This window comes from Garra rufa, chromosome 24 (genome assembly GCF_049309525.1).
Source record: "Garra rufa chromosome 24, GarRuf1.0, whole genome shotgun sequence".
NCBI lineage: Eukaryota > Metazoa > Chordata > Actinopteri > Cypriniformes > Cyprinidae > Garra > Garra rufa.
Window position 1 is genome coordinate 32,727,072 of NC_133384.1, and position 22,730 is coordinate 32,749,801.

A 22,730-nucleotide genomic window follows, 5' to 3' on the forward strand; every position below is an offset into this window, starting at 1 on the left:
TACAGGCCAGATTATCTGTGTTACTGTGTGAAAATAGATATGTTATGATACAGTTGTATTGATGTGCATATATACATAAGAAATGGAAAACATAAACATAGTGCATATGGGCAAAGCATGTCCGAGTCCAGCTTACAGCATTTGCTGTTCTTATTTTCTGTTAGACAAAGGTGGAAAACTGCCAAAAAAGCTATTATAATTGTAAATATAACATTTTCTGGCTTTATACATTCCTGAAGCTTCTTATTAAAAATAAGCACTTGTAATTTATTATAATTTAATCAAAATGCATGATAAAAAAAAACATAATAAACAACAACAACACAGGATTCTAATGCTGTGTATTTTAGTAATAATTAATTTATTAGTGCATATGGGAAAGCAAGTTTGCATCTGGCTTGCAACAATTCCTGTATTATTTCTTCTTTTCTCTCAGAAAAAAAGTGAAAACTTGCCAAAAAAAGGGAGCTATTTAATATTAAATATAAATGTATAATATAAAAAAGTAAAATCCTTATAGCTTTATGTATTTGTGAAACTATGATAATATTTTTATTTTAAACAATTTTAATAAATTTATATATATATTAAATATATATATATATATATATAAACAAACTGTTGATACACATATTAATAAAAATGGGGGGGAAATTTTCAGAAATGTATTAAAAAGCATGCTGGAGTCATGGTCTAGCAGTTAGTGCACATGGGCAAAGCAGGTTCGAATCCGGCTTGCAACATTTTCTGTATAATTTCTTGTTTTTTCTTAGACAAATTGGAAAAGTGCCAAAAAAGTGAGCTATTAAATATTAAAAATAAATACATGACATAATGTAAACTTTTCTTACGTTCTAACATAATTAAAACCACAATCCAAAATCCTAATGCTGTGTGTTTTAGTAATAATTAGAAATATAACATACAGTTTAATCCACCCAGTTTGATACCTTCGATGTACAATATAGTATATTTTTTAAATATTCTGCCCCTTTTTTTAATAGAAAAACAAACTGTTGATAAACATATATTAATAAAAATGGGAAAACCCTTTGAAAAATGTTTTACAAAGCATGCTGGAATCATGGCCTCTTAGACAGTGAAAAAGTGCCCAAAAAAGCTACTAAATATAAAACAATTAAATAAAACAATTAAAGAGCACTGGCTTTGTGCATTTGTAAAACTATAAAAATCTTTTTATTCTAAAAAAAGAATAAAAAACTAATTTTATTTATCAATAATATTTACAAAGAAATGTTATGAATGTTATGAATTTTATATATATATATATATATATATATATATATATATATATATATATTAATAAAAATATATTAAAATTTAATATATTTTAATAAAAAAGACAAAATGAAAATTTTTACATTTGTAAAACTATAAAAAATATATATTTTTATTTAAAAAAAAAAAAATTTATTTATTAATATTTTCAAATAAATAATTATTTTATTTATTACATGATATATGTAACTGTACATATATACTCATATATATTTCTAAAAATGTATTAAAAAAGCATGCTGGAGTCATTGCCTAGTGGTTAGTGCATATAGACAAAGCAAATTCGAATCTGGTTTGCAACTTTTTCTATTTTATTTCTTTTCTCTTAGACAAAAGTGGAAAAGTGCCAAAAACTGAAATAAAGTATTAAATATTATATATCATATTAAAAAAAATTAACTGTTCTCTAACTTTATATATTTATAAAACTGTTTTAACAGCTATTAAGAAGTCTTCTGGCTTTGTGCATTTCTTAAAACTATCAAAAAATCTTTTTATTAAAAAACAAATAATACATTTTTTTATTAATTAAGAATATTTACAAAAAAATTATTTGAATATATATATAAAATTTTACTGTTGATACTCATATATCTCATACTGGTACTCATATATCAGAAATCTGGTTTGCAACATTTTCTGTATTATTTCTTCTTTTCTTTAAGACAAAAAGTGGAGAAGTGCCAAAAAAAAGTCAAATATTAAATATTAAATCTAATATTAAAAAAAAATTACAATTATAAGACTCTTGTAAAAGTAATGTAATTAATCGGATTGTGCTAACATCATAAAAAAGCAATCCATGATCCTAATACACTATATATAAGTAAAAATTTGAAACATATAGTTTGATCCATCCTGTTTGGTAGCTTCAATCAAAGCAGGTGTTCCTCTTAGACACGGAGAGATAAAACTGAGAGAAACTCGCAGAAGTATGGCGTGAAACGCTTCACACACCTACACACCAAACAGGCCGTTCGTAGTCCCAGCACTCAGTGGGCAGAGAGCAGGTATACTGTACAAACTGAGCGAATGAATAAAACAGTGTTAGCCGATCTGTCATCTGCTGATGTCTGCGTCGAAATGTCTTTATGCATGTTAAGTATCTCGATTTCCCTGTTTGTGCCAAGTCGCTTGTGTTTTTTTCTAAGAATACGGCTTATCGTCTTGCAGCGTTTCATGGAAGTGTGGGAGAAAGATGTCACCTCACTTGTTTCTGAGGCTGGAGAGAATGTCATCAGACGAGAAAAACTCACATCCTGCACCGGGATGAACTCGATAGGTGTGCTGTTGGTCGGTTCTAACTGGTTCGACAGAGAGCCGTATTTGCTTTGCGATCTGAATTATCACGATTAGTTCCTGATAAGCTCTCCTTTGTTTGCGTGCCATGCAAAATGCGCGTGGAATAATTGGTGCGTCACGTTTTTAAGTTAACGAGCTGCATAAAGACTTAGCGCTAGAGCACAAATTCATACACATGCACATCTGTTGGTCATAAAAGTTATGAGCTTTTAAACTCACATTAATGATTGTGACCTAAAACCACTGTGGCTGACATCTACAAACCACCTGTCACTGGAAGAAAAATGAATAAACAAATAACTACAATCCACATCTATGTCCATTAAATAGAAAACCTACACATACAGTTGAGGTCAAAAGTTTACATACACCTTGCCGAATCTGCAGAATGTTAATTATTTTAGCAAAATAAGACGGATCATACAAAATGCATGTTATTTTTTTTATTTAGTACTGACCTGAATAAGATATTTCACATAAAAGATGTTTACATATAGTCCAGAAAGAAAAAAAAAAATATTTTTTTTATTTAGTGATAGTTGTTTATGAGTCCCTTGTTTGTCCTGAACAGTTAAACTGCCTGCTGTTCTTCAAAAATGTATTTGGTTTTCCAGCATTTTTGTGTATTTGAACTTTCCAACAATGACTGTATGATTTTGAGATCCATCTTTTCATACGGAGGATAACTGAAAGACTCATATGCAACTATTACAGAAGGTTCAGACGCTCACTGATGCTCCAGAAGGAAAAAACATGCATTAAGAGCTGGGGGTGAAAACTTTTGAACAGAATGGAGATTAATTTATCATTTTGTCTTATTTTTCCTAAATATCATATTTTTTCAAGTAGTACTGCTCTTCAGAGACTACAGAATATACTTATTTTGTCTTCTGGGAAATTTACCCTGATCTTCAAATTCTCTTAATGCATGGTTAATGCAAGAAAAAAAAAAAAAAAAAAAAAAAAACACACAGCTGTGGATCATTCAGGTAAGAACATAGTATTAAGAATCAAGGGGATGTAAACTTTTGAACAGGGTAATTTTTATAAATATGTAATGTGTAAATATGTAAACATATTTAATGTTATTTTAATAACTTATTCAGACCAGTGCTAAATAAAAAAATACCATGCATTTTGCATGATCCCTCTTATTTTGCTAAACAATTAACATTTTGCAGATTCTGAAAGGGGGATGTAAACCTTTAACGTCAACTGTACTTAATAGAAAGTGCCATTATTAATCATCTGAAAATAAGATACGGTGTAATATTTCAACACTTAATTTACTCTTTCACAGTAAAGAAAAAATAAATGCTTAGGGTAGGGTTTTTAAATAAGCACTTTATGATAAAAAAAATACAATAATACCAGTAATATTGTGAAATAATATTACAAATTGAAATAACTTCTTTCTATTTGAATATATTTTATTTTTAAATTTATTTCTGTAATAAAAAGCAGAATTTTCAGCATCATTACTTTAGTCTTTAGTGTCACATGATCCTTCAGAAATCATTCTAATATGCTAATTTACTCTCACTGCTTAATGTTTGAATATAAATGTCAAAAGAGCAGCATTTATTTGAAATAAAAGTATTTTGTGACATTATAAGTGTCTTTATTATCACTTCTGATCAATTTAATGCATCCTTGCTTAAAAAATATACAAATTTTCTTATAAAAAAACTTATTGACACCAAACCTTTGAACAAAAGTGAATGTGGTTATCTACTTATCTAAAATGGTTCATTTTTTATTGTCTCTACATTTGATTGGTTAGAAGAGTAAAACCAAACCATTTCCATTTGACTCTCTAACCCTAACTATGAGTTGATTTTCTAGATTTTAGTTCGGAAAACAAGTTTGAAAACACTTTTCTATGAGAAAAGTGCTCTGGTCATCAAAGTTTGATTATTAACATCATTTTTCATGTTGTTTTATCATTCAGGACTCGCTGATCGAGGTAGATGAGAACGGAACGCTGGATTTAAGTATGAAGAAAAAGCGAGAAAAGGCCAGGGACTCTCCTGTGATGTCGACATTAGGAGATGCTCTTTTCACCTCACCTGAACCTTCTCTAGCCAAAGCGGCGAGTCTCCAGATCTCCCCAGCCATCTACCGCGTCCTCTATGAACAGGATGCCTGGGACACACCGCTGAACTACAGCAAAACACCTCTGCTACAAGACAAAGAGGTGAGAGGCAGTTATTTTCTCACTGCTTATGATTTTTTTTTTGGTCTCTTATGCTCTCCACAGCTGCAAAAAATCCAATAAAATCAGCAATATTATTAAATATTATTACAATTCAAAATAACAGTTTTTTATTTCAATATGTTTTAAAATGTAATTTATTCCTGTGATGCAAAGCTGAATTTTCAGCATCATTACTCCAGTTTTCAGTGTCACATGATGCTTCAGAAATCATTCTGATATGCTGATTTACTCAAGAAATATTTATTATTATTATCCATGTTGAAAACATTGAACAAAAAAGCTGATATATATTATTTTAATTATATATTTTATGAATATTTCATTATAATTATAAATATTTATTCTTGTTGTATGTTATCATTATTTAGTCATTTTATTCTGAAAATATTGAATTAATTGTTGACTAAAATATTATTTTAATTAGAAATATTTATTTTTTATTATCATCATTATTTTACAAATTTATTATAAATGTTTATGTAAATATATATAAAAAGGTTTTAGTGATTTTGTTGTGGGTTTTTGTCATTTTTAGTAGTTTATATATATATATATATATATATATATATATATATATATATATATATATATATTTATTCAAAACTTCAACTAAAAATTATTCTATTTTAATTATACATATTTTATGAATTATAGTAATATTATGAAATATTATTACAATTTTAAAATAACTGTTTTCTATTTGAATATGTTTTAAAATGTAATTTATGGCTATAGTATTATATTAATTGTATTTTAATTAGAAATATTTATTATTTGCTTTTATTTTTGTTGTTAATATTATTATTTATGGATTTATGAAAATATTTTATGAATTATTGACAAATATTATAATATTATTAGAAATATTTATCATTTGTTATTAATAATATTTTACGAATTTATTATAAATTTAAGTACATATACATATATATATATATATATATATATATATACACACACACACACACACACATATATATAAGGTTTTAGTGATTTTGTTGCAGAGTTTTGTCTTTTTTTTTTTTTTTAACTTTTACTAAAATTTTATTTTAATTGTAGTTTGGTTATACATATTTTATGAATTATAGTAATATTATGAAATATTTTTACAATTTAAAATAACAGTTTTCTATTTGAGTATGTTTAAAAATGTAATTTATTCCTGTGATGCAAAGCTGAATTTTCAGCATCATTACTCCAGTCTTCAATGTCACATGATCATTCAGAAATTATTCTGATATGCTGATTTACTTAAGAAATATTTATTATCATCATCCATGTTAAAAACAGTAAACAATAAAGCTGATTTATATTTTTTGGAAACCGTAAAACATTTCTTTTTTCAATTCTTTAATTATTTTTGAAACATGATAAATGTCTTTACTATCACTTTTGATCAATTTAATGCATCCTTGCTAATTAAAATTATTCATTTATTTTAAAATGAATAAAATTGGGTGAAAATGAATAACATCTAATTATAATAATGTCCCGAGGAAACCACATTCAGTGTCTCAATGCTCTTTGACTTTGTCGTACGCTACATTAACAACATACTTAACTTAAAACCCTTAACTTTCTATTTATTCATCTAAATTATCTCGCTCAGTCAGCCGCGACCTTAGGCGCACTGTCTCTCGTGATGTGCTGCTGACATGAAAGCAAAATTGAAAAGAAATTGCAGAAGAATGTTCTTGAAAAGCCGACAATTTTTCATCTTCTTTTAGTCAAAGAACAAACCCAGACAGTTGTATGTTTGTCTGATTCTCCCTCTGACATCTGGTGCTCAAAGATACTTACCTTATAAAAAAAAGTAAGTAAATCCAAAGGTTTTACACCCATCGTAAATACTACGAGGGATTATACTGGAGTTTAAATGGATGTATGTTTTACTAAGTATACTTAAGCAGCATCAGACCTCTCACAGACTATTAGTGCGCGTGTGCTTACTGCCGTTTTTAAGTGACCGTTGTGATTTTCTTTGAAATTGCGCAATGTTTTGACCTTTTGTCTTTTGTGTTGTAGATGGATCAGTTGGATAAGGCGTCTCTCGAGGATAAAGCGTACAATGGAGATGCAAACATGGCAAAAAACAAGATGCTCATAAGAGACAGCAAGAAAGAGCTGATGAGGTAAGATCATCACATGAACCGCTGTTTTAGGGTTTCTAGGTCACATGTTAGGATGCCAGCAGGTATAGTAGATCAAGAAATCATAGGCTGCGTGCATCTTTTTCTCTTTGCAGTTGTCCAACACCAGGTTGTGACGGTAGTGGTCATGTGACAGGAAATTATGCGTCACATAGAAGGTAAAAAGCCCCAACCATATTTTCACCCTCTTTATTTTTTCAAACCGCAAAATAATCGTGAAAATATACAATGTCTCTTGTTTTTTTTTGTTTTTGTTTTTTGTTTTTTTTGTAGTGTATCCGGTTGCCCATTGGCTGATAAGACCCTGAAATCACTAATGGCTGCTAATTCTCAAGAGCTCAAGTAAGAATAAGTTTCAATTCAATAAAAGTTCATTAATGGGAAGAAATTATGTAAATATGTATTTTATATATTATAACTAATAATTATAATTATATTATAATTGTAAATATTTATTGTTGTTGTTATTATGAAAATATTTTATGAATAACGATAATTATATTATAATTATACATATTTATTATTGTTATTATTATTTATGCATTTTATATAATAATATATATACATATATAATATATATAAAAAATATATATGAATTGATATTTTATGAATTGTTGATTCAAAATATTACTTTAATTGTATTTTAAATATAAATATTTATTATTTGTTTTTTGTTATTATTATCATTTATGGATTTTATTACGAGAATTTTGATTGATTTTTTGACTAAAATATTATTTGAATTGTATTTTAATTATAAATATGTATTATTTATTTTTATTGTTGTTATTATCATTTATGGATTTTATGAAAATATTACATGAATTATTGACTAAAATATTATTTGAATTGTATTTTAATTATAAATATGTATTATTTGTTATTATATTTATACAGATTTACTATAAAAGTATATATATATATATATATATATATATATATAGTTTTAGTGATTTTCTTGTGGGGTTTCGTCATTTTTAGTAGTTTTTGCTTTCATATATAAAAAACGTAAACTAAAATGTTATTTTAATTGTATTTTAATTATACATATTTAATTATACAACTATACATATACATATAATAACTATAATTGTATTATAATTACAAATAATTATTATTGTTATTTATGAATTTGATTATGAAAATATTTTATGAATTATTGATTACAAATATTATTTTATTTTGTACTTTAAATATAAATATTTATTAGTTGTTTTATTGTTGTTATTATTATCATTTATAGATTTTGTTATGAAAATATTTTATGAATGATTGACTAAAATATTATTTTAATTATAAATATTTATATTATTATTATTATTATTATTATTATTATTATTATTTTACGAATTTATTATAAATATTTAAGTACATACATATATAAAAGCTTTTAGTGATTTTGTTGTGGGTTTTTTTGTCATTTTTAGTAGGTTTTGTTTTTTATATATACAATTTCTACCAAAATTTTAGTTTAATTGTATTTTAATGATACATATTTTATGAATTATAACTAATAACTGTAATTATAATTGTATTATAATTATATATATTTATTATTGTTGTTGTTATAATGAATTGTTGATTAAAACTATTTTTAATTGTATTTTAATTATGAATATATATTATGAATTTTATTATAAAAATATTTTATATATATTGTTGAATAAAACTATTATTTAAATTGTATTTTAATTATAAATATTTATTATTTATTTTATTGTTATTATTTATGATTTTTTATGATAATATTGTATAACTTATTGAATAAAATCTTTGTTTATTTAGTATGTATTATTATTAATTGTATTTTAATTATGAATATTTATTTGTTATTATGATTATTTTACAAATTTATGTTTAATGTTCAAATACATATATATATAAAAGGTTTTAGTGATTTTGTTGTATGTTCTTGTTATTTTTAGTAGTTTTTGTTTTTAAGTATATAAAATTTCAACTAATATATATATATATAATTAAAATCATAAAAGGTTTTAGTGATTTATTAGTGATATAGTAATATATAATATTAATCGTAATTTCTATCTTTGACATACATTTCTATTTATTTTAAAGGTGCCCAACTCCTGGCTGTGACGGCTCGGGTCATGTGACAGGAAACTATGCATCCCATAGGAGGTGAGCCTCATCAGACAGAAAATCTCTTTTAAATAATCTTCGACTTCAATGAAAGATAAAAGCGTAGTGACATTTTTGGATGTTTCTGCATGCTGTTCATTAGAACACAACACCTCATTTTTAACCCAGTGTGTTGTAGTTCTAGATGTTAAGGCACTCAGCGGGTTAAATCATTTGTATTTAAACCCGGGTAATCGGCAAAGAGTAAATACTTTGTGGCATTTCACGGCTGTTGAGGTAATGACCCCTGTTCAATGGCGACACGACAGGTGTCAAAGCTTGAAACATCACGCCGTAAACGCAGCGGCCGTATCTTTCCCACACACACGTCTGCACGCTTGAACTTCTGAAAGGTTCGTCACATATGTCATGTTCCTTCCCAGTCTGTCAGGGTGCCCTCGTGCCAGGAAAGGAAGCTTGAAGCTCACGCCAAGCAAAGAGGACAAAGAAGAGCCAGAGATGAAGTAAGACACCAACAAAACAATGACAACCCAAAGGCTTGCTGCTTTTATTTAGACTGAACAGAAAGGTTTTGCTTTGCATTTAAATCTATCAACATTTTACATTCAATTTATTTTTTGTTCCATTAAATAATAGATTTAATAGAAACCTAGTATGCACTTTCCATGAATAGGGTACACTTTGGTGAAGCTTTAATTTTTTTTTTTTAGGTAAATTAGAAAAATATTATAAAATTAATTTAAATTAATTAAAATGAATTTAAAAATTCAAATAAAAAATAATTAACCTAGCATAAAATGTTTAAATGTGTCAGATGTCTGTATCTTTACTAGGAAATGGTGATTTGTTACTATATGTGACCCTGGACCACAAAAGCAGTCTTAAGTCGCTGGGGTATATTTGTAGCAATAGCCAAAAATACATTGCATGGGTCAAAATTATTGATTTTTCTTTTATGCCAAAAATCATTAGGATATTAAGTAAAGATGATGTTCCATGAAGATTTTTTTGTAAAATTCCTATTATAAATATATCAAAATGTAATTTTTGATTAGTAATATGCATTGTTAAGAACTTAATTTGGAGAACTTTAAAGAATTTTTTTTGCACCCTCAGATTCCTGATTTTCAAATAGTTGTATCTCGGTCAAATATGGTCATATCCTAACAAACCATACATCAGTAGAAAGCTTATCTATTGAGCTTTCATATGCTGTATACATCAGTTTTGTCAAATTTAACCTTATGACTGGTTTTGTGGTCCAGGGTCACATATATAAAATGTTAGAAATATTGAAAACATTTTTTGTTTATAGGAAAAAAGTCCCATTTTTGGGTTGACAACTACTAGATAAATTTGAAAACTATTATAAAATGAATTCCAATTCTAATAATTCTAATAAAATTATAGATATATAGATAAATGTTAATATATCTAAAACTGTTGTAATATTTATAATATTTTAAATTAAAAACAATAATTAATTGTATCCCACAAATCTTTCTCATATAAATTAATGGGGAAATCATTTTGGAATGTTGTGCACCTACTTTCACTGATCATTTGTTTAAAAAAAATGGTGATATTTGGTAATATATCTAAATTTTGTAAAATATTTTACATGAAAAACATTAATTAATTGTATCCCACAATGTTTCTCATATAAAATTAATGGAAAAATATTTTTGGAAGTTTGTGCACCTGCTTTCACTGATAATTTGTTGAAAAAAAGGCAGTTTGTTAACATACCCAAAACTGTTATAATATTTTAAATTAAAACATTAATTAATTGTATCCCACAAATTTTCTCATATAAAATTAATGGGAAAATATTTTTGGAAGGTTGTCTACTGATCGGAAAAAAGGTTATTTGTTAATATATCTAAAACTGTTATAATATTTTATTTAAATATATTTTATTTAAAATATACTGTTATAATATTTAATTTTTTAAATTAAAAACATTAATTCATTGCACTCCACAATTTTTCTCACATAAATTAATGGAAAATATTTTCGGAAGGTTGTGCACCTGCTTTCACTGTTATTTCACTGTTGTTGAAAAAAAAAAAGTGGTGATATTTGTTAATATATCTAAAACTTTTATAATGTTTTTTAATATTTTAAATGAAAAACATTAATTGTATCCCACAATTTTTCTCAAATAAAATTAATGGGGAAATATTTTTGGAAGGTTGTACACCAACTTTCACTCATCATTTGTATATATTCATTTTGTATATATATATATAAAATTGTTATAATTTTTTTTAAATATTTTAAATTAAAAGAATCAATTCATTGTATCTCACAATTTCTCTAAATTGAATCAATATTTTTGGAAGGTTGTGCACCTGCTTTCACCGATCATTTATTGAAAGAAAAAGAGGTTACTTGTTAATATATCTAAAACTGTTATAATATTTCATAATATTTTAGATTAAAAACAAATTTGTTGTATCCCAGAATGTTATTAAAATGAATAGAAAAATATTTTTGGAAGGTTATGCACCTGCTTTCACTGATATTGGGGGAAAAAATGGTGATTTGTTAATATATCTAAAACTGTTATAATATTTTATAATTTTTTTTTTAAATTAAAAACATTAATTAAATGCATCCCACAATTTTTCTAATATAAGATTAATGGGAAAATATTTTTGGAAGGTACACCTGCTTTTACTGATCATTTAAGAAAAAAAATCTTAATCTATGTACTATAAAATAATAGAAAGTGAAATATCTAAAACAGCCTGTACAACTAGCCTTTAAAACATTTATTTTCAGATTAAAACACATGTAATTATAAACATTAGTAAATTGTATCGCACATTTTTACTCTTATAAAATTAATGGGAAAATATTTTAGAAGGTTTTGGAAGGTAGCACCTACTTTCACTGATCATTTGTTGAAAAAAAGTGTTTTTTTAATATATCTAAAACTGTTATAATATTTTATAATTTTTGTAATTAAAAACATTAATCAATTGTGTCCCACAATTTTTCTACTTTCACTAATTATTTGTTGGGAAAAAAATGTTTTAATAAAAACATTAATTAATTGTATCCCACAATTTTTCTACTTTCACTGATCATTTGTTGAAAAAAAGTGTTTTTTTAATATATGAAAAACTGATATGATATTTTATAATTTTTGTAATTAAAAACATTAATTGTATCCCACTATTTTTCTCATATAAAATTAATGGGAAATATTTTTGGAAAGTTGTGCACCTGCTTTCACAGATCATTTATTAAAAGAAAAAAGGTTACTTGTTAATATATCTAAAACTGTTATAATATTTAAAACATAAATTTGTTGTTTCCCAGAATGTTTCTAAAATTAATAGAAAAACATTTTTGGAAGGTTATGCATCTGCTTTCACCGATGTTGGGGGGTTAAAATAGTGATTTGTGAATATATATCTAAAACTGTTATAATATTTAATATAATTAAATATTAATATAATATTTTAAAAAAAATAAAAACATTAATTAAATGCATCCCACAATTTTTCTAATATAAGATTAATGGGAAAATATTTTTGGAAGATACTATAAAATAATAGAAAGTGAAAATATCTAAAACAGCCTATACAACTAGCCTTTAAAACATTTATTTTCATATTAAAACACATGTAATTATAAACATTAGTAAATTGTATCGCACATTTTTACTCTTATAAAGTTAATGGGAAAATATTTTAGAAGGTTTTGGAAGGTAGCACCTACTTTCACTGATCATTTGTTGAAAAAAAGTGTTTTTTTAATATATCTAAAACTGTTATAATATTTTATAATTTTTGTAATTAAAAACATTAATCAATTGTGTCCCACAATTTTTCTACTTTCACTAATTATTTGTTGGGAAAAAAATGTTTTAATAAAAACATTAATTAATTGTATCCCACAATTTTTCTACTTTCACTGATCATTTGTTGAAAAAAAGTGTTTTTTTAATATATGAAAAACTGTTATAATATTTTATAATTTTTGTAATTAAAAACATTAATTGTATCCCACTATTTTTCTCATATAAAATTAATGGGAAATATTTTTGGAAAGTTGTGCACCTGCTTTCACAGATCATTTATTAAAAGAAAAAAGGTTACTTGTTAATATATCTAAAACTGTTATAATATTTAAAACATAAATTTGTTGTTTCCCAGAATGTTTCTAAAATTAATAGAAAAACATTTTTGGAAGGTTATGCACCTGCTTTCACCGATGTTGGGGGGTTAAAATAGTGATTTGTGAATATATATCTAAAACTGTTATAATATTTAATATAATTAAATATTAATATAATATTTTAAAAAATTAAAAACATTAATTAAATGCATCCCACAATTTTTCTAATATAAGATTAATGGGAAAATATTTTTGGAAGATACTATAAAATAATAGAAAGTGAAAATATCTAAAACAGCCTATACAACTAGCCTTTAAAATTTATTTTCATATTAAAACACATGTAAATAAGACATAAATGTTGTTTTCGGAAATACTGGATGACAAAAAGCTAGATGACAGAAAGCTTCATTTAAAAAAAATAAAAATAGAAGGATAGCGTTCAAAAATATCATCATTTTAATTCAGGGAGCTCAAAACTCTTTCCTCGCTTTCCCATAAGATCTCATTTAATTACAATTAGTGCAGCAGTTTGCTCTTTAAAAACATAATACTATGGAGAGAAAAAAAATTAATTGAATTGATTCCAGCCTTAAATCTGAAGTCTAACCCAGAGTGACAGGGCTTTCCTACTTTTGCATCTGGGCTAGTATTTCATTTTTAATTACTAATGCAAAGACGAGAGCTTAGGAATTAGACGGTAGCAGGTCCGCCGCGCACATTAAAGGAGGAACGGGGAGGCAGAGAAATGGACGGGCGGAGAAACCAAAAGTACATCTGTAATGTTGCTAGATTATTGTAAATTGTCGGCCATACGGTCCATCTCTGTTGTCCCGCGGTCAGGAACGCCATTCCCGGAGCCGGACGCGGCGGCCAGTGTCGGAGTCGTAATGTTGTCTTGTTTTAGTCAGCGTATTAGAGCCAAAACTGCCGTAACAACCTTTCCCATATAGGCCTGCAGACAAGCTATTTGTACTATCCCAGATAACCTCTCACCTCTTCCAATATGGGCTATCAGGGAAAGGGTCAGCCACCTCCAAATCATCTGCTTTTTCCCCCCTGTGGAGGACGCGCAACAATTATGTGCAATTTATGTCATTCCATTACTGACCTAGGGGGAAAGTGAGCAGCGAAATAAATTGGCCAACTCCTCACCACTCTAGTCTTCAACTTGGTAGGGCTTATGTTTTCCATCGGCGGCACGTTAACCTCCCTGCCCGTAATTATTTACTGGAGTGCGTTTCCGACCAAGTCCGCCGTGCGCCGATAGAATTATTCCAGCCTTTTTTTCCTCTGCTTTGAATACATTTTTAATCAGCATTTCACAGGATTAATCTTCTTAATGGTATTTGGAAAGTCTTACAACTCCGCAAATTGGAGGTGGGGGTGTTTACGGACACGCGAAATGACAAACCGACGCAAATTTCAGCCATCAAATTATCAAGCGAATGTATACGGGCTCGTTCGTGTTTACGTTGTAAGCTCGGAAACTAGTTCAGTCACAAATAAGAGATTATCTTTGACAATCACTGTTACTCTGTCGAGTTTAGGACAACAAAAGAGGGCCGCGCAGGGGGTTTAATTTAAGCACGTCGAGGGGTCGGGTCACATCTGTGTGGGTTTTGGCATGGTGACCCAGAAATCTATACTAAACAACCTTTGTGATGCAAATTATGACCTTGTTCACCCCAACTAGTATTGTTTTAGTATCACATTTTTCAGGTTTTATTTCATTTTAATGTTTAAAATAATGTTTAATGTTAATTATTTTACCAAAATAAGAGGGATCATACAAAATGCATGTTTTTTATTTAGTACTGACTTGAATAAGATATTTGACATAGAAGATGTTTACATATAGGCCACAAGAGAATATTACAGTTGAATATAATCAGGGTTTCTGCAGGATTTTCAAATCTTATTTAATGCCTTTTAATGCCCTTTTTAATGCCATTTCTAACATTTTTAATGCCATATGCAACCAATAACTTAACACGGCTGTGTATGAATGCGTATATTATAATGCATTTTTTCATGCGGTCTTACAATGAGGCAACAATGAACATACATTACTCTGCTGAACATAATTAGAAATGGATCAAGAGACAGCTTAAAATGTCAGCGTTCATTTGCAGATTTCAAAATTTCAAATATCATCAATTCTGAACAGAAAAATTTCAGAAACTTTGAACTCTTAGAGGCTAAAACTGGCCGCTCTTAAAAAGTCTGTGTCACACAATTTTGGACCGGCCAGAAGCAATTACCAAACTGCTTCCGTGTTTATCATACTTCGCGACAGTGAATCAAAGTTATTAATTATACAGGCTACATTGAAGATAAATTGGTAATATTTGTTTCTTCAACACTATCTAAAGTTTTAATGCCTGTATAAAACAATTTAATGCTTTTTAATTCCATTTAAGGCCGTAATTTTCGCAAAATCAATTTAATGACTTTTAATGCTTTTTAATGCCCCGCGGAAACCCTGATATTAAACAACCCTGTTCAAAAGTACATACACTTGATTTTTAATACTGTGTTGTTACCTGAATGATCCACAGCTGTTTTTTGTTTAGTGATAGTTGTTCATGAGTTCCTTGTTTATCCTGAACAGATAAACTGTTGCTGTTCTTCAGAAAAAATAATTCAGGTCCCACAAATTCTTTGGTTTTTCAGCATTGTTGTGTGTTTGAACCCTTTCCAACAATGACTGTATGATTTTGAGATTCATCTTTTCATACTGAGGACAACTGAGGGACTCATATGCAACTATTACAGAAGGTTCAAATGCTCAGAATGGAGATGTGTACATTTTTCTTATTTTGCCTATTTTTTTTTTCATTTAGCACTGCCCTTCAGAGGCTAAAGATGATATTTAATAAGACAAAATAAGTTAAATTTAACCCAATCTTTAAATTCAAAAATTGTTCACTCCCTAGCTCTCAATCTCAGTCATTGTTGAAAAGGGTTCAAATACAGAAAAATGCTGAAAAACCAAAACATCTGTGGGAGCTGAAGAATTTTACTGAAGAACAGCAGGCAGTTAAACTGTTCAGGACAAAAATAACTATCACTAATAAAAAATAAACAGCTGTGGATCATTCAGGTAACAACACAGTATTAAGAATCAAGTGTTTGTAAATTTTTGAACGGGGTCATTTTAATAAATTTAACTATTCTTTTCTCTTGTGGACTATATGTAAACATCTTTTATGTAAAAATATCATATTCAGGTCAGTACTAAATAAAAAAAATAACATGCATTTTATATGGTCCCTCTTATTTTCGTAAAATAATGCAGATTCTGCAAGGTGTATGTAAACTTTTGACTTTAACTGTTTATAAAACTTAAACTAAAATTAAATAAAAACTGAAAATATAAAATCTTATTAAAATCATAAAAGGTTTTCTTGATTTTGTCATTTTTAGTAGTTTACATATTGTGCCTTTATAGTTTTTATTCCTTTTTTATTTTAGTTATTTTAATTCATTTATTTAAATGAAAAATGTTTCCTTGTTATGTAGCTGAATTAAAAGGTTTTATACATTTAATTTTATTTCAGTTAACGTTTATTTTTTAAGCTGTGAAAAAGTGAGTTCAACTTTTTTACTTTTCAGATTTAGTTAACTATAATAATCTGAAAGTTATTAATGTAGAAACCTGTATGTGCACTGTATAAATTCAGTCTAAAAAATCACTAGTCGTATAACTTTTAAAACTATTAACTGAGAAAATCCAGGGTTGCCAGGTTTTCACACCAAAACACGCCCAACTGCTACTCAAAACTACCAAAGCATGTTTCGAGGGGGGTCACCCATTACAAATCGCATTTCAGGGGATAAAATACATATTATTTGTCTGGATTCCCCTGCTAAATATGACGTTATTGGGGTTGTTTCAACCCGTGGAAATCAAAAACTACCAGGGGCAACAGTTGGAGCTGGAAAACCACAGACTTGGCAACACTGGCTGTATCCCACATTTTTCTCGTTAAATGAATAAGAAAGTCTTAAGTCATAATTTCTGTACTATATTTATGAACATTGAAAATATGTTCACCAGGATGCACATAATCTTGAGTGAAATCAGTGTGCATCATCCTGTTGTGAATGTGATAGTAAATATATTTTTCCTTTCTCATGCACCAGGTGCCCAGTGGCAGGTTGTGATGGTCAGGGCCACGTTTCGGGTAAATACACATCGCATCGCAGCGCCGGAAGTTGCCCAATCGCCACCAAGCGGCAGAAGGAATGCTCCGTGAACGGATCTGCCTTCTCCTGGAAGGTCTGCAAACAGGAGCTTCCGCACTGCCCTCTGCCCGGCTGCAATGGCTTGGGTCACGCCAACAACGTTTTTGTCACACACAGGAGGTGAGAACTATACGATAACCTGGATAAGTTATGATTTTAAACTTTAAACCTACCTATTATTTAACCTCCTGAGACTCAGCTGTGGAGTTTTTGCCTCTGTAGTGGACATTATATTTTAGTGAAGCCTGGATATCCTGTGCAGAGCACATTCAGGGCTTTTTAGAGATGCCAAAGGTTGGACGTTTGACCATGATCACACACTCTCCTTGGTCTTTAAAAATGGCTAAAATTTATTTAGTGAAAAATTTGACATCCTTATGAAAATATACATATATAAACATATTTTGTTATTGTATTTTAAATCTGAAAAATTTCAAATTGTTTATCATAAAGCAACATCTCAGGAAAATGTTATGGGTTTTCAAATCCAAATATGACTTCCTGTTACGAAACAGGACATCCACTGTAGAGGACACAGGACTAAAATCAATTTTATTATGCATTTTGTAAGACATAACAATTGAATAGGGAAATAAATAATATATCAATATTCTTATTAAAAATGTTAGATATAATTATTAAACTCTGGCCAATTATTACTCTATTTTTTTTTTCAACTGTCTCAAAAGCAACACATTAATATGCAAATTATATACAGTGTATAGATACACTGTTTAATGGAAAAAAAAATTGCACACATACTGCATGAAACAAAGTGGTATATCAAATAATTTTTGTTATAGGTTTTATAACATAGTTGAGAATCATCCTTAAACAAAGTTTGGTATAAAAAAAATGCTGAAACCTAAAAATTGATTGGTGATTTTAAAAAAAAAATTGTTTTGCCTTTTTGATGTCTATTCATGCCGTTAGAGTCCTAGTGTCCTTTACAGAATATGAATAAAATACACTGCAACAATGCTTTTCTTATTTAGAATTTTTATCTTGTTTCCAGCCAAAATATCTAATAATTCTTAAATCAAGAAGGATTTTTGAAAAATAAATAAATAAACAATCAAAATTAAATGCATTTTTGCTTGAAACAAGCTAAATAATCTGCAAATGGGGTAAGAAAAATAATCTTGTCCTCTGTTTGAAATAAGATTTTTTTTCTTACCCCATTGGCAGATTATTTTGCTGGTTCGAAGCAAAAACTCACGTCATTTTGACTTGTTTTTTTTCTGAAAACAAGACAATAATTTTTACTTGTCTAGAAAATCCTTCTTGATTTAAGAATTTGTAGATATTTTGGCTGGAAACAAGACTAAAAATCTAAGTTAGAAAAGCATTTTTTGCAGTGTATCATTTTTCAAAAATGCTAATTTTGCCTTTTTCCCCTAATGATTTAAACAATGTAATGGCATGAAAAAATACTAAATTGACAAATCTTTTTTTTTCTGGGTCTCAGGAGGATAATAAAACCTCTAGCCCTAACTTAAACACATTCACTGTGAACTTTTTGAGCTGACTACATTACGTCATGATTTCAGAAAGTAGATTATAATTTGTATAGAAAAAAAAAACAAATTCCTAGTACTGATCTGCAGATTTTTCATCCCTTTAAAGTTTGTCAGGATGTCCACTAAATGCCCAGAGTATCAAGAAAAAACTCTCTGATGAAGAGATGATGACCATCAAACTCAAAACCAGCAGCGGTGAGTGATTCAAGCGCTTTAAATAAAGTTAAATGCTTAATGTTTGACCTGCTAATATTATTGTATTGAGTCATTTAGTTGAGATTGTCTTCCGTCAATCAGGTATTGAAAACAACGAAGACATGCAGCACTTGGATCATGAAATAAAAGAGCTAAATGAATCCAATCTAAAGATAGAAGCTGATATGATGCAGCTCCAGACTCAGGTAAATAACCTTTTTGTGTTCTGAGCATTATCGGTAATGTCATTTCAGCGCTAAAGACCTTGTTTTCCCCTGTTTTAAAACAGATTTCTTCTATGGAGTGCAATCTGAAGACTATCGAGGAGGAGAATAAAATCATCGAGCAGCACAACGACAGTCTGTTGAAGGAGTTAGCGCGTCTCAGTCAAGCACTTATCAACAGCCTCACAGATATCCAGCTGCCGCAAATGGTGAGATGGACCTCACGCTGAAACATTTACACCGACACAGATAAACAGAACCTGATCTCTGTCAACAAATATTATTTCACGGTATTTAATCACTGCATTAGGTCCCTCACAAAAATTGGTCACGGTTATTAACCATTCTGTTAAAAATCAGGTTTTCAAGTAACATAACTTGTAAGCTTTCTGCAGGTTTTATGAAGGCAGATTTAAGACTTTTGAAAGATTTTTTAAAGACGAAGTAAAGAAAATTAATAGTTTTCACTGCAAAAAAATAGATTTTGTCTTGTCTCCAGCCAAAATATCTAAAAAATTCTTAAATCAGGAGCGGTTTTCTAAACGAGTAATAATTACCGTTTTGTTTTCAGAAAAAACAAGTCAAAATTAAGTGTTTTTGCTTGTTCTAAGACTTGTTACAGGAAAATATTTTTTTACTTGTCTAGAAAATCCTTGATTTAAGAGTTTTCAGATATTTTGGATGGAAACAAGACTAAAAATCTAAGTAAGAAAAGCATTTTTTGCAGTGTTTATACCTTACTGAGAGATTTTTTTATTGTTTAAAGAATAAAATCACTTAAATGTGTTCAATTTCTCAGAAAACAAGACTTCAGCTACCTTCACATTGCATTTCAAGTAAATGTAACAAGACAGTATGTATGTATTTATTTATTTATTTAGTGCCGTGCATGCAACATTAAATTATGAATTTAAAACTTTAAGACCTTTTTAAGGCCTTAATTTGTGGTTGACCCATAAAAAAAAAACTGTGTTAATATTAGTTAACTACATTAGAAGAATTTTTATTGTCAGTTCATATTAACTAAAGTAATTAATTATCTTAGTTGATGTTAATTTCAAAGTTTACAAAATTTAAAGTTATTGCTTTAACAAATACTCATTGTTAATGTTAGTTATTCAAGGTAACACTTTGCAATAAGGTGTCATTTGATAACATTAGTTAATGCATTAACTAACATGAATGAACAATTTATTAATCTTTGCTAATGTTAGGTAATACTGCACTGCAAAAAAAAAACTTTTCTTACTTGAATTTAAGTAAAAATTATTTTCTTGTTTTCAGAAAAAATAGGTCAAAATTAAGCGAGTTTTTGCTTAGAACAAGCTAAACAATCTGCCAATGGGGTGAGCAAAAAAATCTTATTTCAAACAGAAAACAAGAGTATTTTTCTTACCCCACTGGCAGATTATTTTACTTGTTTCAGGCAAAAATGCACTTAATTTTGACTTGTTTTTTCTGAAAACAAGACAATCATTTTTACTCATCTAGAAAATCCTTGATTTAAGAATTGGTAGATATTTTGGCTGGAAACAAGACTAAGTCTAAATCTAAGTAAGAAAAGCATTTTTTGCAGTGTGCAACTTTTGATTTTAATAATGCATTAGTAAACATTACAATTAACATTAAATAAAGGCTGTAGAAGTATTGTTCATTATTAGTAACTAATGTAGTTAACTAATGAACCTTATTCATATAGTGTTACAAGTTAATCTGATTAACCTTCTGAAAATTTGTAACATTTAATTTAAAAAATATGGCCAAATCCAACTGAATAATTTAGATTACACTAATGAAAGTCATTTTAATCAGCTATAAATATGTCCTCAAGGAACCAACTGCACTTTTCATATTTTACAGCGTATTTTCAAGTACAATGTTACTATAGTAAAACTGTGGTAATTTGGTATTAGCAACTATTGTCATTAAGTCTTAAAACTTGTTTGAAAGCTAATTTAATTTAATATGATTTTACTATAGCAACAACTAGTAATTATGGTATTTTTTACGTAAAAAAAGCGTTTGAAGTATTTTAAGAGACACTGCAGGTAAATAGGGTAAAAAAATGAACTAATAGTTATCGCCTTACTTAGCTGATTAATTACATTGATCATTTTTTGGGAAATAAAATGTATAAAATCAAGCAAATTATATATGAACTAATCTCTCTGTAAAAACCTTCAGGATATAGACAGGAATAAAAATGTAAAGTTTGGTGTGTGTAAGGAGTGTAGGAGAAAAAAAACTCATTTGGAGAGAACGGCCTTTAAAAATATGTATTGTAATTGGAATCTATTGAAACAAATAGATAAAGTGCTATAAAAGAAACACTTAACATTGTCTTTTGGGTGTTTTCTTTCCACTAGTCTGAAAAAAAAAAACTTTATGAAACACCAAAAAGCCCAAAATTTCAAACTTGACAGCTGCATGTTTTTGCCTGCAGTGTCTCCCCTTAAAGACATTATGAAATGTGCATTAGAGTTACTAAATTAAATGTTTTTTAATGTGTTTCAGGGTCCGATAAACGAACAGAACTTCGAAGCGTACGTGAACACGTTGACGGATATGTACAACAATTCGGAGCACGAGTATTCACCCGAATGCAAAGCCTTACTGGACAGCATCAGACAGGCCATCAAGGGCATTCACGTATAAGGCCGCTTAAACTCGTTCACAAGCGTTTGATTGTCCGCAGAGGGCTGGCTTTGTCATCCGTGCAAGATATGTCTTGTTTAAAAAAAGAAAAAAAAAAAAAGAGTAACTCCATTCCATGACAAATTCATTGCACTGAAAATTACCAGCCACATTTTTACAGCTCCTTTTAGTGAGATTTTACCTCTTTTTGCACTTATTTATTTCCCTATGGTTTGCTTGACTTTATTCCGTATTGTTCTTTTTGTGTGTTATTATATTATTGCTACATATGATCTTTATTCATCGGTACTATTTATCTCACAGTAATCTTATTTATTGAGTTATTTATTTATTTATTGCGATCATTTCTGCTGCAACTCCAAAATGCAAGGCCAATCTTACATATTGTGAATTTTATTTTGCATTCGTTGTACAATAACTGGGAGTTCTAGTCGTTTAGAATATATCAGATGAGTTTTTTCCTTCATAGCTGATGTCAAATTGTATGAATAGTCCACTTGCGCCACCTGTTGGTGAGCGGCTGTTATTGGTCTATCGGAGCCGTATGCATCCCCGAGTTATTTTTTTAATGTATTTAATGTAGGCCACTTGAATGACATCGTTTGTTTTCATGCATAAAGTGGGCAAAAAGAAAATATTTTATTCGATTTACTCTCCAAAACGACTGTACAGCGACAGCAAATCC

At 28.5% G+C, this 22,730-nt stretch overlaps 1 protein-coding gene across 1 annotated transcript; it reads left to right on the forward strand.

Annotated features, from left to right (window-relative positions):
- The first annotated feature begins 2,478 nt into the window (after positions 1-2,478).
- Positions 2,479-22,409, forward strand: LOC141300287 (suppression of tumorigenicity 18 protein-like). The gene is made up of 12 exons (XM_073830606.1): positions 2,479-2,592; positions 4,553-4,798; positions 6,845-6,951; positions 7,065-7,127; positions 7,243-7,311; positions 9,046-9,108; positions 9,492-9,572; positions 17,350-17,571; positions 19,078-19,166; positions 19,269-19,372; positions 19,456-19,599; positions 21,905-22,409. Exons 1-12 carry the CDS (start codon positions 2,479-2,481, stop codon positions 22,043-22,045), a joined length of 1,443 nt encoding a protein of 480 aa, XP_073686707.1. The 3' UTR covers positions 22,046-22,409.
- Positions 22,410-22,730: the final 321 nt, after the last annotated feature.

Coding starts and splice junctions, on each gene's coding strand:
- LOC141300287 (XM_073830606.1), top strand. CDS start 2,479: ATGGAAGTGTGGGAGAAAGATGTCACCTCACTTGTTTCTGAGGCTGGA. Junction 9,573..17,349: donor AAAGAAGAGCCAGAGATGAA/GTAAGACACCAA, acceptor CTCATGCACCAG/GTGCCCAGTGGCAGGTTGTG. Junction 19,167..19,268: donor CAAACTCAAAACCAGCAGCG/GTGAGTGATTCA, acceptor TCCGTCAATCAG/GTATTGAAAACAACGAAGAC.